Source organism: Populus alba, chromosome 3 (assembly GCF_005239225.2).
Source record: "Populus alba chromosome 3, ASM523922v2, whole genome shotgun sequence".
Taxonomy (NCBI): domain Eukaryota; kingdom Viridiplantae; phylum Streptophyta; class Magnoliopsida; order Malpighiales; family Salicaceae; genus Populus; species Populus alba.
Window position 1 is genome coordinate 12,915,308 of NC_133286.1, and position 15,439 is coordinate 12,930,746.

The following is a 15,439-nucleotide window of genomic DNA, read 5'->3' on the forward strand; positions in this document are numbered from 1 at the left end:
GAATGGCTTCCAACATGCAAAGGGAGTCATAAAACGCATGAGTGCACATAATCCAAATAAGTCTCACCATTTTACTTGGAAAAGCTCAGTCAAAATGGATACATGCTGATTTTGGAAGAGCAATAATACCGTGCACACTGAAAGAACCTGCCAATCTAAGTACACTGAAGCAACTGGATCCACACATTCTATTGTGATCTCATGCAAATTCTCTTAACAACCAAGAACATGAAACCTTTTCTGGCCAACACAACGTAAGAAACAGAGCTTGGGATTGATTTTGTGGCAAATGAATTTGAATTATTAACGTCTCAGCTTGTAAAAAACATCTGGTTTTAATGGAAGGTAGGTAGTCCATTACCAGGCTCTTTAGACCACTTGTGCTCAGAGATCAAGCAAGGATTCAAAATCAGTGGGTATGGAGCCAAATACTATAGTCTCAACAATTCAGAAAGATATATAGGGTAACTGAGGCAACTGGGCTTGAAGATGAATTTCACTGAACAAGACTAAAATTAGTTATCTTCACCATGACAGACCATGAAAAGAGAGATAGCTATAGCAATGACGTTTTCTTCCCAGATGTAAACACTTGTTACTTTACTTATCAACAAATAAATTTTCGAGCAAATAATCTCAAAATCACATGACATTTAGGAGTTGTTGTTAAGTGATGATCAAGACACCCTTACATCCTCTAGGTTAATAGCTAATCAGTTTTTTACACATACTCCTAACTTACTAGACATAAACCTGGTATCATTCAAATAATAGCAAACCATCTACTGATATAAACCATTGGAGAAAAAGAAAAGCAAAAACAAGGAAACAAGGAGCTAACACATACAAGACATCCCTGACATCTTCTGAAGAAAGTATAAATTTCTAATACATCATCCACTTTCCAGCAAAACCAGTAAGCATTGCTAAATTGGTGAGAACTTAATCAGATATTTCATAATTTGATTGACAAATATCAGTCAATAAGCTCCATTATTCACATGTAACTAACATACACACACAGATTGGAATAAATTGTTCGCACACACTGCTACCTTTTCTTTCCTTGAAATGAAGATTTTTAGCCTACACTTCAGCAGATAAATAAACATCTGGCCATTTTAGGTGTCATATAATGGGTTATTCTATATACTGAAAAACAAACTGAAAATTTCATCAAAAACCAGTTAAAAATATGTCAACTCTATTGGAAGTACCAAACGCAGATCTAAAAATTTAGCACTTGAAAGGACGAAAATAGCTCAAAGGGCTACCAAAATAAAGCAATCATAAATGCAGAAGTTTCTTTGAATTTCTTGATCATTTGAACCTTTTGTGTTCGAAGAAATACAAATATTTATCATCAATCCCTACTTCTAACATAATGGGTTGGCAATGATTTCAAACCAAAACCCTAAACTACTATAATAAAGCCCGCTATACCACCCATTTTAAATCCTTGCCGCAAGCTGGTCGTGGTATAGTTTACATAAAACCGAAAGCTCAATTAATATATACATTCAAGTACAAACTAGAGGTCATACATTGTAGGCATTTCAAACCTGGTTAAGAGGAAGCAGCTTTAATAGCTTTTTGCAACTCACTTTCCAAGTCAGTCACCTTCTTTGCAGGCTTCTTCAATTCTTCTCTTTGCCCATTTCCTTCTCCATTATTTTTGCTGCTCCTCCACTGCTCAAACCCACTAAGATTACCACTTGAAGCTGGCACCACTCTCTTAACAACACCATTGATCTCTTCGCGCGAATTCCTAGCCAAAATTCCCAGTCTCATATTCTCTAAATAGTGCTTCATCTCCCTATTCTCAGCCTCTAACACCTCCAAATCCCTTGTCATCCAAAAGCACATTCCTTTCAGCAACTCTAAATCTCCCAAATTACTCTCATTGCTTTTTTCCTTCTTTACTTCCTTTAACTCCTCAACCCTCTCAATCCCAATCTTATTCACTATCAAGTAGGGCATTTTAATCCCCAACTCACCAGGAAAATTCACAGCCCACCTCAAATTCATCAGTACCCTTTTAGTCAATGGCAACGTTGTTTTTGCCTTTACACCAACTCCACTAAAAAACCCTCTCTTCTTTCCATATTTCCACATTAATTGCCTCTCCGGAGAAAACCCAATTCCATAAGCATCATCAATGTAATTATGATTCACAAACCCCTCTTTCTCTTTACCATTCCATGGCTCTAATTCCAATTCTTGCCAACCTGATGACCCATCTGAGGCAAACCCATTTCCAAGTTGAGATTTTGAAGGTGATCCAGATTCCAAATGGGGCCTATTTGTGGTTTGGGACCCACAATTAAAATCATAGTTAGGGTTTGAAGATGGAGTGGTGCTTCTTTTGTGGAGTGAGAAATGGCCAAATTGTGGCTTGAATTGGAGAGAGAAAGAAGGTAAAATCAAGTTGGAGCTTGAATTGGGGAGAGAAAACTGAGCAGAGAAAACAAGAGGGGAATCGTGTGGAGAACCAAAAAGGCCTAAGCCTGATTTAAGAGAGAGAGAGAAAGGAGAATTGGCTGTTGTTGTGGATGGAGTGTAGGTAAGCTTGAGAGAAGGGCCTGAAGGGAAGTTCGTAGAGAGAGCAAGAGTGAGGTCAGAAATGGAGTTTGTTGTGGTGGTAGTGAGGATAGAAGTGAAAGGTTGATTGAGTATTGAAATGGGTAGTTTGGCCTTCAAGAGAGGGTTTTGGATTTGGTGGTCATCTTGAAGATTGAGGGAGAGCTTCATTTTCTTTTTTTAGTACGTTTGGCTTCTTGATGGGTTAAAGAAGAACAGAAAGAAAAGTGAAAAAACTTTGATGGGCGGAGTTTAATCTTTATCAACAACGGAAACTGGAACTGGACAGAGGCTGTGATTTGGTTTGGGATTGGGAGAGGGGGAGAGAGTTAAAGAGAGCAGTGATCTCATCATGTTTTAGGTGGCTAGAAAAGTCGAAAGATACTTCTTACACAAAGTTCCGAAAGCCAGACTCCAACGAGATATCTCGCGCCTTTGTCTCGCAAAACATTTGATAGTTTTCGGGATAAGAACATTTTCGCTTTCATGTGTTTTATTTTCTAGCTAAAATTTAGTAAGAAAAAACTATTTTAACTAGCATTTTAAAAACAACCATCACACTCGTACTCTTTGAATAAATAATAAATAATAACATAGATATTCATAAAAGAGAATTTCATAATTTTTTTATTAATTTTTTTTTCAAACATCAAATACAAGACAAATAAATTATTTATAAAAAATATATATTAAAGAATACTAAAAAACTCATATGTCATGAAAATTTAAGGAACTAAACTCAAGAATCATAAAAGTCAAAAAGACTCTAATGGCACATTTAATATATATAATTATAAATTTTATAACATTTCTCTTTGAATGATCATATACTAAAAATATGTCTTGTTGAAATCTTACAAAGAAAAATCTAATTAGATAAAAAAAAAAACCTAAGAGAATAAAAAAAAAGTGCAACATTCTTATGTGAATTTTATATACTTTAGAATTCAATAAAGGATTTTATATAGATACTTCAAGATCCATATTTGAAATATTTACAGAATTAAAAAATATATATATATATCAAATCACCTTATTAAAACCATGCAAAGTAAAATTCAATAGGAAAAAACCTAAACAAAGAAAAAAAAATTAATTTAAATTGATTTCACCTCAAAAGTAAATATTTTATGATAAATCATTAAGATGATGCATTTAAATATTAAAGATAGGTTTCTTGAAAATCAAGGCGGGTAGATTTTATAAATAAATTTGCTAAATTATCATTTAACCTAATTTGCTTAATCAATTTTTTTTTTCCTATTAAAGCTCTTGAGTATAAAAGAACTTTAGTAAGATATGTTTTGTTTTATCTCTTTTAATGTAGCCTACTTTAAAACGAGTAATGCAAACAACATTATCTTTAAATAATATTGTGAGACTATCTTCAATGATTGACAATTCATATTTTTCTTTTATGTGCTAGATAATTGACTTTAACTATATACATTATCGACTTACTTTGTAGATTGTAATAATTTTTAAACGATTTGATGAAATAGCCACTAATGATAAGTAAAAACTAAATTGGAAAAATTGAAAAGATAGATGTATCAAGATATTTGATTTCACAACACAGGTCATGTATCTAGTTGCGTTTAATAATTGTATTTTTTAAAATATTTTTTTTATTTAATCAAACAATTATATGTGCCAATAAAACGTAAAAGAAGTTGTCAAGAATAGCTATAGACTAAACTTAAAAAATAAAAAGATACATGTAGATCAAGATATTTGATCTCGCAAAACAAGTTATGTACCTAGTCATGTATAATAATTATTTTTTCCTGTAATAAATGATTTATTAGTTGGATAATAGTAGAATTGGCTCACATTACATCATAGGTTAGAGTAGTATAAAAAATTCCTAAAAAAAAAATATATTTTAACCATGAATTTAAAATCAGTTGCATATTGGATGCTATTTTTATTTAATATTGAAATGAAAACATAGTGAATTTATTTGGATCAAATCAAGTTAAACATCAAAATCCACGAGGATAATCTTGCAAAAATAAATAAATTGAAAAGTTCAATCTCTAATTAACTCAATGTTGAAGGACAAAATTGATAAAAAAAAACCACTAAAAAAAAACAAGTGAACTCGAGTCAACCAACCAACCAAATTTACGATACAAATCATGCACGTCACTGGATTCAATAAGACTTTTATCCCAAAGATCATTTTTTTTATTTAATTATACAACAATTAAAGCACATAATAATTTTTTTTTGTATGGAATGTTTTTTTTTTTAAAAAAAAAAACAACAAAGATAAATGTGTGAGACTAAGCTAGCAAAAGTAGAACATTGATAACAAATAATAAAATTGTATCTTTTTTTAGTTTAAAGTTAAATAAAAAAAATAAGATAGAACAATAACTAACCTAAATAAAAAAATAAGATAGTTTTGAACATCAAACTATAACTAATCTAGGTGGTAGGTAATTTGAACTTCAAGTATTTTTTTACTAAACCAAATGATCATAAAAGTTATTATTCATTCACTTCCGAATTGAAATAATAAAATAAGCACAATATTTCCTATACATATAGACATTGTATAATTATACCATCATTAAGAAATCAATTAACTCAAAAACCTATATGGAATTACTTGTCACATATTGATATAATTTATCATGATATAATCTAGTAAATGGCATGTCAATAGTCTATTTATCATTTGTTTTACTATTTTATATTTATTGATTGATGATTAAGTATTATGTTTTATTAGCAATGCAATATCTAATTGCTTGACATTGTAGTTGAGAGCTCTTTAAAATAATGTACTTAAAAAAATTAAATTGATATTTTTTTAGATCTTTTATTATTTTAATATAAGAATGTCAAAACCATAAAAACAAAATTAATTTGATATTTTTTTAAGACAAAAATTATTTTAAAAAATATATTTAACCAACCATATTACCAAACAAATTAACTTAGTTACTTAGACCATCATTCTTTAAAAGTTTTGTTAGTTTTTTTTAGAAAATAACTAAACTGTCTTTGAGTTTATTTCAATTCAATATACAATAAAAAGTAAATTTTAAAAAGAAAAACAACTCAATTGGTGACATTTTCAATGTCTTTATTAAGGGATACTCAATGCATGGACTCAATTACAAACGGAAATAAAAATATAAGCAGCTTTCCAAACCACATAGACTAACCATTTATTTGTAAAAAAAAATAAATGGACAAGATAATAATTTACTATTTAAATTATGCATGCTTTAAAATAAGGATTGTTTTTTATTTTTATTTTTATATTTTTAAAAAATATTTTTAATATTAGTTTAAAAAAAATGTATTTTTTTTAAATGATTTTGAAACATGAAAAATGCTGGGAGTTAACTTTTTAATTCTCCATAGAGTCAAAGTTTATTTTTGGAGTTGGGTATAAAAATGATTTATTGAAAAAAAAAAAAAAAAAAATGTATTTAGATAAATGAATGTAGAGAATATCCAACCGGAAATAAGCAAATGAATCGCCTTCTTTTCAAGTATCGTTTATGCAGCTTTGCAAAGCAAAATCCAACCGCCGCAATCAAAAGCTTTTCCTCGATGACAAGACTAGACAAGCTACCCACAAGAACAAATAACTTGGCTTGAATAAAAACGAAGAAACCGTGGAGATGAAATAATTCTGGCCAAGACAATCCTCCCTCAGCACATGCTTGACAACGGAAGAAGATGCAGCTGCCAAATGTAGAAGAAAGCAAGTAAGGATTATGCAGATAGTTTACAGATTATCATAACACACATTGAAAAAGAAAAGGGTATACTTTAGTGATAGAGATTCAGGATTGTGGGGTGCATATTTGCTTAGCAATTATGAACCTTCCATGTATTAAAGAACATCAAAGCTCAAACTAGTTGAAACAACACATACTGGAGAAGAAGAGAACACATGCTGCTTGTACTAAGTAGATTACTTATTAATGCACAAACCAAGGTAAATACTAGAAGTCATAATTCCTTCAACAGGAAAGCATACCTATCAATTGTTTATATTTACCACAAATATCAAGTGTATCATTGATTACAATGTTTGATACTCCAAAAGGCTGTAAGAGAGGATGGTACAATGTCAACGCCCAGGAAAATCTCGCCAAGCTTGTATTTACAAGAGCAATGTGGAAAAGGAACTCCCTAGGTTCTGTGTAAAGGAAATATGCCGTGTGAGGAAATATTCATCTATTGACAGAAAATACAGAGATAAACAAAACAGCTACAATCATGGAGAATCGCTGATATCTTGGTTATTATCAGAAGAACCTGATTTTCCTCTAATATCCCCCTCAAAGTTGGCGTGGTGGAAAAAGGAACAACTTGCCACGATCCAATAAAAACTGTAATCTGACCAGCCCTTTTGTGAAAACATTAACTAGCTGGAGGTGTGAGGTGACGAAGCTGAGACCAATAACCTTTTGAGCAACAAAGTTTCCGAATAAAATGATAGTCAATATCAATATTTTTGGAGCAAGATTTGGTCATCGAGCTGGAAGCAATGAAAATAGCATTGTTTTTGTCGCATAAAAGTCTGGGAGGAGAAGAAAGACTGATTTGGAGTTGTCTGAAAAGTTTAAGTATCCAATAGAATTCCGCAACAACATGGGCAAGAGCATGGTACTTGGCCTCAGCACTAGAACGGGCGACAGTAATTTGCATTTGAGAGCACCATGAAATCAAATTACAGGGATAAACAACAAATCCAGTTGTTGAATGTCGAGTGTCGAGATAGCCAGCCCAATCAGAATCAGAGTAGCCGAGCAAGGTCTGAGAAGAATCCCATGAGAGTTGCAGGCCATAATATATTGATTCATAAACCACATATTCCACACTTCACAAGACGGATATAGAATGTACCAAGAGCTATAAACAACCTCATTTTCTCCAATAATCTTGACCAAGATTTGTAGCAACAACTTTAAAAGCATATTCATCTTCAAATAGCCAGTTCATAATGGTTTGCCTTCCATGCTTCAAGTCCTTATTCCTCAAGCACTAATGATTCAAAAAACAATAAAAAAAAGTAAAAAAAGATAATGAAATAAATTAAAAAGAAAAAGAAAAAATCAGAAATGGTTTAACTATTTCGTTCAAAACTTAATTCATCAACTTTTCATTGCACCTGTTTCTTCTCTTTCCATTTCATTCTCTTCTGAATTGAATAATGGCTTCACCATCCTACCCAACATGGAGTATATTTCTCTCATCTCTGGACAAGATGGATTCCCAACAAGAAACTCATGGACTATGCCATCAACCTCAATTGAGCTACAACCAGGTACCTTTTTTACTCCAAGATCTTTCATTTCCCGTCTCACCCTGTTTACATCCACCCATCTACCAGCAGAGGCATAGATATTTGCGAGAAGCGTGTGAACACTAGAGTCCCTTGACTCAATTTTCACAAGCTGTTCAGCCACCCGCTCACCCATTTGAACATTTTTATAGATTCTGCAAGCACTGAGCAAAGAACCATAAAGCGGAACTATGATCTCATTATTTGCATTCACTATTTTTTTTATCAACTCTTCTGCTTCATCCAATTGTCCAGCTCGACCAAGTAAGTCAATCAGACACCCATAGTGCTCTAACTTAGGCTCAATATTATAAATACTTGTCATGGAATTAAAGAACTCACGGCCTTCTTCGACCAGTCCTCCATGGCTACATGCACTTAAAACACCAATGAAGGTAACTTCATCAGGTATGACCTCGACTTGTTTCATTTTTGAGAACAACTCAAGTGCCTTGCTTGTTTTCCCATTCATAGCAAGCCCGCATATAATAGAAGTCCATGTAGCTGTATCTTTTTCTCTCAACCCACAGAAAATCCTCAAAGCTTTTTCAATGCACCCACATTTGGAATACATTTCTATAAGAGAAGTTCCAACAACTGCATCAACTGGAATTCCTTTCTCGTCTATGTATCCATGAATCCAAGTCCCCTGCTCAAGAGCTCCCATTTGAGCACAAGCTGTGAGAAGAGCAACCAGTACGAAATTATCTGGCTTGACCCTTTGGATTTGCATTTCTTGAAACAGGGCCACTGCCTCGTCAAAATGATTAAACTGCACATACCCATTAATCATCGCCGTCCAAAGAACAACGTCCCTAACTGGACTCCTCTCAAACAACTCTCTAGCCTTATCCAGCTCACCATAGTTTACATAACCTGACACCATACTTGTCCAACAAATAACATTTTTATGAGGCATCTCGTCAAATATTTTTCGGGCTACACTCAAACAACCACACTTACAGTACATGTCCAATAATGCACTGCCAATAATAGAAGTGAGTTCAAGTCTATCCCTTACATAACAATGAATTTCCTTGCCGAGTTCCAAGCATTTCAATGCCGCACAAGCTGAAAGTGTGCTCACCACCGTAGGCTCATTTGGCCTCAAATAACTCTCTTCTCTCATACAACAAAAAACATCAATAGCATCCTCAAATCTTCTACGCTTGACATACCCGGAAATCAACACATTCCAAGAAACCACATCTCTCTCAGGCATTTCATCAAACAACTTCCTCATAACATCCGTTTGACCCAATTCAGCATACATATCAATGAGTGAGTTACACACATAAGTATCAGATTCAAGCCCGGTTTTCATCACAAATCCATGAAGCTTTTCAGCTTCTAAAACCTCTCCTAAGCACCCAATCGCCTTCAAAACAAAAGGGTAAGTAAAATTATCAGGCCACATACCATCCTCCCTCAATTTATTGAACAACATTAAACATTTTCTAAAGATACCCTTCTTTGCAAAGGCTTTAATCATAATATTATACACAAATAAACCTGGGTTTTGAATATAATTGAAGATTCTTTCAGCATGAACCAAGTTTCCATTAGATGGGTCTGCACAAAAGACCATGAGCTTCTTCAGAGTGTCTGTGCTTTGATGGAGGCCGCCCCGGAAAATCTGGGCCTGGATTTGTTTAAGTTGGTTCATTGTTTTGCAGTGTCGAAGAAGAGAAATGCAGCATTGTTGGTTGAGTTTTGTGGATTTTGCAAGAGTAGAAATTTTTCTGGGTTTTGAGAAGCACTGGCGGGAAAGTAACCTCATTAAGAGAAGGGCGTTGCCTTCAGTAAGGCATGTTGACATCCTGTTGAATGGCAAGTATTTTTAGCTACGTGTCTGTCGCAACCTTTTATAGTGTCCAAAAACATGATGTGACCCTCGACAGTTTAGATTACAGTAGCTTTAAAACCCGCGCTATGTCTAGAATAAGATTTTAAATTAATTTTTAATATAATAAAAGAATATATTAATATTATAAATACATTTTATTATTTCCTATTTTTTTCATTAAAAAATACAAAAATCTTATTTATGTTTAATATTAAAATAAATTTTCAAAATAGATATATGTTAAAAAAAATAATGCTAATTAAATATTGAGATTGTTAAGCCAATATTTTTTCTAAAAAAAATGACAGATAAATATGTAAATATTTAACATCCATTTTTCTTTTGAATTTATGTATTTTTATTTTTTATTTATTTTTATCTTACATAATATTTTTTTTCTTATTAAGAATAAAATATTTTTAAAAATTACATAATGCAAATATAATTTATTTATATTAGATATAAAAAAAATATAAATTACTATAGTCTCTTTAAAGTATTATGAAAATATTTTTTAAAAATAAATACTATATTTAAAAAAAAATAACAAAAAGATTGAATTAATTCAAATTGAAATAAAATTTAATTTAAACTAAAAACTAAAAGAGGGAAAATATTAATTAAAAATATATAAAAGAAAGAAAGGGTTAGACATATAATCCTAGACAGCTACTCTAGCTCAAGTTTTATTGGGCTCGGAACCCTCAAGTGTCTAGGTTTATTTATTTATTATACAATAAAAGGGTACAAAATGTTGTTTGCCCTTTTTTATTTAAAATAAAAATAAATCAAGCAACATATAGCTTGCTGTCCAATTTTCGAGCATTAGTGATGAAAACCTATTGGAAACTTAGGTTTTCAACTTTTAAATAAAAAAATCATTTTCAACTAATTTTTCACATAAAAATATCTATGAAACACTCTAAAAACCTTAATGAACCAATGTATGGCTTTACTAGTATATAAGTAGTCTAAAAGAGTTGTGATGAAGAGTTTTGATTAGAATATTTATGTGATGAAATATTCAGTAATAAAATTTTGAATTAAAGTTTGTGATGTAACTTTATTCAACATATTTTTTTGTGGGATGCTTTTATTATTTTTATTTTGTTGTTTTTATTTGTGTTAGTTGGAATTAAAGCCCAATAATCTTAGGTTATTGCTTGCTATGTGCTGCAACCTTGTGGCTATTTGTTTACTTGTTGTATGCTACTAACAACTATGATAATAAGAGGTTACAAAGTAGAGTGTTGTTAAAAAGGGAATGAGAAGATTCTTAAAAGAAAGAAAAATTCCCAAAGGCTTGTGATAAAGAACATGTAGAGATATATTATAAAATTAACTTGTTTGTTGGACCAAAAAGATCTATGAGAACAAGATCAAAAGAAGAGTGACCATGAGTCTATAGGCAAATCATAAACACTTTCCAGGAGAAATAGCAGAAGAGATAGTCTCTTGATCAAGAAGAAAATAGAATATGAGATTTTGGATTAAAATCCCTAAATTTATGGAAACTTAACAAGCAAAGGAGTTCATGTATTGGTTGAATGAGGTGGCATGAATTTTTTAGTACAAAGAGGCTTGAATAGGAAAGAGTAAAACTGATTACGATTAGATTGAAAAGTTAGGCTTCTGCATTGGAGGAGCAGTTGAAAAAGATTAAAGGAGAGACAAGGGAAATTGAAGATTAATAACTAGGATAAGATGAAGAAAAAGATGAAGGAGAACTTCCTCCATTTTGGGTATACGCAAACCCTATACCGAAGGCTTTACACCCTACGATAAGGGGGTAAGTCAATTAACAAGTACATTGATGAGTTCTGCTAGTTAGTGACAATGAATGATCCATCGAAAATAGAAAAGTAGTTGTTTGCTATGTACTTAAATGGATTGTGATAGTCCATTCAAGACATGATGTTTTTGCAATTTTTATGCACAGTTTCAAAAGCCTATCAAAGGGTTTTGATTGTGGAGAAACAATAAGTTATAAAGGTAACTAATAAAGGTGGCTTTGGGTTTGATCAAAATAATAGAGAGGTGCGCATTAATGAAAAAAAATCTTCCATTTAACTAGAATTAATAGCTAAACAAACCACACATCAAGGTTCTAGTTTTAAATTTTGGTGTTTTAGATATGGTGAGTTCGGGCATCGAATTGTTGAGTGTATAAGATAAATAGTCATTCGAGTAAAAATCTGTTTGTAGAAGAATTTAATAAAGAGAAAGGTGATTTATTTATGATGATTCAGATGATAGTGATAAAGTTTTGCAAGGTGATGGTAATGCTACCTTAGTCATTCAAAAAACATGATTGCTTCCAAGGATGATTCAAATGAAAGATTGACTACACACTAGTTTTTTCCATTCAACTTGTACTATCAAGTACAAGGTATATAATTTGATTATTAATAATGGTATTTATGAGAACATGGTATTAGTTGAGGCAATAGAAAAGCAACTAAAAAAAAAACACCTAAGGCCCTACAAATTAAAGTGATTGAATCAAGATAGCATGTTAATCGTGGACCAACATTGTCTTGTTTTATTTTTTTATAGATAAAAGATGTTTTGATAATGTTTGGTGTGATATTGTATTTATGGATGCATGTCATCTACTATGTAGACCATGACAATATGACAGGAATAACGTGCATAATGGACAATATAATACATATACTCTCAATATAAAGAGAAATCATATAATATTGGTGCCCAAAAGAGGGAGCAATTATTGAAAGCAAGGGTATGAATAAGTTCTTTTTATCCTAATTTATGGAGAAAAAAGAGAAGGATATTTTAGGGAATCAGAATGGTGTGAGAAAGAATACGATGTGGAACAAGCTATTGACAACTAGTAATGGTTATGTAAGGATTAAAAGTGTTTTAAAAATTAATTATTTGCCTACTTTATCTGAGTCAGCTAATTGTATAGTGTGAGCATGTAAGAGGTTAGCACAAAGATTCTACATTTTTTTTTAACGATTGAAGACAACATCATTACTTCTGGCTCTTGGGAGTCTCTTTGTAGGATACTTGGCCAAAGTCTAACCCGTTAGCCCATAAGTAAGTATTGTGACGAAGCGGTTGTTGCTCACCCGACACGATCGTACGAGGTCACAATTCGGCCAACACGATCATCCGAGGTGAACAAGAATTGGGGATCGGATGCGGGCGAAATTCCCGCCAATGGCTGAGATGTTCAGTTGACTCCCTCCCCCTTTGTAGGGGTCCGAACCCCTACGAGTGAGCAGAAAAGGGAGGAGGAAAGAGGCCCTGGCGAACCGTCATTATATATTGATGGATGAACAAAACTCGAAGATGAGTTCTTTCCAATCATGTAAGACTAATATAGGATTTTTTTTTTAAATACATAGTTTTATATTAACAAGTATAAATTGATATCAAATCGTTATATTAAACTGAAATTTTAAGATTTAAAATGTTCAATTTATTTTAGGGTTAAAATAATATCCATGAATTACTATTTAAAAGTTACTATATTTTTCTAATTGATTTAATATTATTTTTTATTTGAACTAGATTTTTATTTTCAGCTTTCTTTATAATATTTTCCTGGTTATATAAGCAATCTAGAATAATTGAATATGATCAAATATTCAATACCAACAAAATTTTATGTTGTTTTTCTTTTATAATTTTCACATGCATGAATAATGTAATAACTCAATGAGGTAAATTAATAATTCAATGTCACTTCTCAATGCATGTAAGATGGATGTGAGAACGTCACTATCTATTTTTATTTTTTGTTTATTTTATATGTTTTAAAAATATTTTTTAAAAAAATTAAATTTTTTTAATTTTTTATTAATTTTAAATTAATATATTTTTAGTATTTTTAAATTATTTGATGTGATAAAGTTAAAAATAACTTTTTTAAAAAATAAAAAATATATATATTAATATTTATTTTAAAAAATTATTTATAAAGCAATCAGAGCTAAACTGAGAAACAAGGAAGTCAGTGGTTAAAACGTCTTCTTCTTCTTGAAAGACCCATAAAATAAAATAAAAAAAATTCATGAGTGAAACATAATTACAACCTTATCCTTTTTTTCCCCAGGAACATATGGACTATAATTTTCCCGAGCTGAGATCTTCATGTCGTTGTCTCCACTGCCTACAGGAAAAGATTTGCATGAAGCGAAGCACGTGCTTGGCCTCCTTCGATATTCTCGACGAATGAACAGAATATACCAGGCCTCAATCATAAATATTTGCGCGTACAAACTTGATATACTCGCTGGCAGTGGCAAGAAAATGTCGCCGTCTGATGACAAAATCGACACGTGTTCGAGTTTGTTTTGAATTATAAATATCTGTAGGAGTTGAGGAGTTTGTTAACCTTTGCTATCATCGCCGTTGGATGACGGTTAATATACGTGGCGGAGATCCATGCTGTTTATTATGAGATTGTCGACAAAGACCATTGAGACGATATTTCCAATGATCGTGGGGAGCCTATAAGTCAAGCTTTCTTGTTTTGGTGATGCCTTGATGATTGAAAAATATTAAACCCACTTGCCTCTTGCCGCTCGTTACACACAACCATTTGTGTTAGTGCTTAAATTTTTTTTTATTTAAAATTAAAATTAAAAATATTTTTTTTAAAAATAAAATTTTAATATATTTCTGAGCGACATTTTAAAATACAATATCTATCATATTTCCAACTAAACACTTACTATAATGCAGTATATATCAATTGGATTTTTTTTTAAGAACTTAATTTTTACATAGTTTGCCCCCCATTTTTTTTTTTTACAATGTTAACATCGCAATCATCTTATAATCACTTAATTTTTTAAAATTATATGAATTAAATGAGATTTTCTTATTATTGTCTCAAAATTTGATATATCAAAATCAATGCTTTGACTTGATTATTTGTACACAAAAAAAAATATATTTTTATGATGTATTTATTATTTGATTTAATTCAGAAAATATGCTCTAGTAAAAAGTTATATTGAAATCAAGAGGTTTAATGAGCATAATACAAATCTATCATGATAAAACAAGAAAAGTCAAAGGTAAAATTCACATGTTGTCAATAAACCATAATAAATCATGGAAAATTTATTATAAAATAAATAAGGATAAGGTTTAGGAATGACAATTTAATATAAATATGATAGATATTGACTCAATTTGACCTAAATAAATGAGTATTTTCTAGACCTAATAAATAATAAGTAGAGTATAAATATTATTAATCTCAACCAGAAACTTACTCGAATGTAATTTAAAATATATGAATGATACTTATTATTTAATATATATATACACACACTTCAAATATATATTAACTATTTTATTTTTATTGTTTAATAGATAATAATAGATATTGAATGCTTATTGAATACCTAAAATTTAATTAATAGTTTATAAATATTTTTTATTAAATAGATAATAAATATTAAGAAACTTGACTCTTGGATATCCATTATCCTTCCTAGCAGGATCTGTGGAGAAAAAATAAATTTATTAAGAAAGTAAATTACACAAAACATAATAATGTAAATAACGCACAAAGTAAACGGTGTCACACACTCGCAACCCTGCGAGTAAGATAGTAGTTTTCTCCGTTCGAAAAACGCCCACAGGCCACAAGGAAGCCACCTGTCCTAACAAGAAAAGAACTCTCTATTCGTTTTCTCGTTGTTTTTTTTTTT

The 15,439-nt window shown here is 31.2% G+C and overlaps 1 protein-coding gene across 4 annotated transcripts; it reads right to left on the reverse strand.

The window, feature by feature from the left end:
- Positions 1-6,014: 6,014 nt before the first annotated feature.
- Positions 6,015-9,717, reverse strand: LOC118051763 (pentatricopeptide repeat-containing protein At1g31430). 4 transcript variants are annotated; one of them, XM_035062488.2, is made up of 3 exons: positions 9,410-9,717; positions 6,587-9,275; positions 6,015-6,288 (listed from the first exon to the last, which is right to left on the reverse strand). In XM_035062488.2, the coding sequence occupies exons 1-2, from the start codon at positions 9,458-9,460 to the stop codon at positions 7,707-7,709; spliced, it is 1,620 nt and encodes a 539-aa protein (XP_034918379.1). In that variant the 5' UTR covers positions 9,461-9,717; the 3' UTR covers positions 6,015-6,288; positions 6,587-7,706. The 4 variants fall into 4 exon arrangements, with proteins under 4 accessions (XP_034918379.1, XP_034918378.1, XP_034918377.1 ...); XM_035062487.2 differs by having other exon boundaries at positions 6,587-7,596; positions 7,724-9,717; XM_035062486.2 differs by having other exon boundaries at positions 6,587-6,748; positions 6,868-9,717.
- Positions 9,718-15,439: the final 5,722 nt, after the last annotated feature.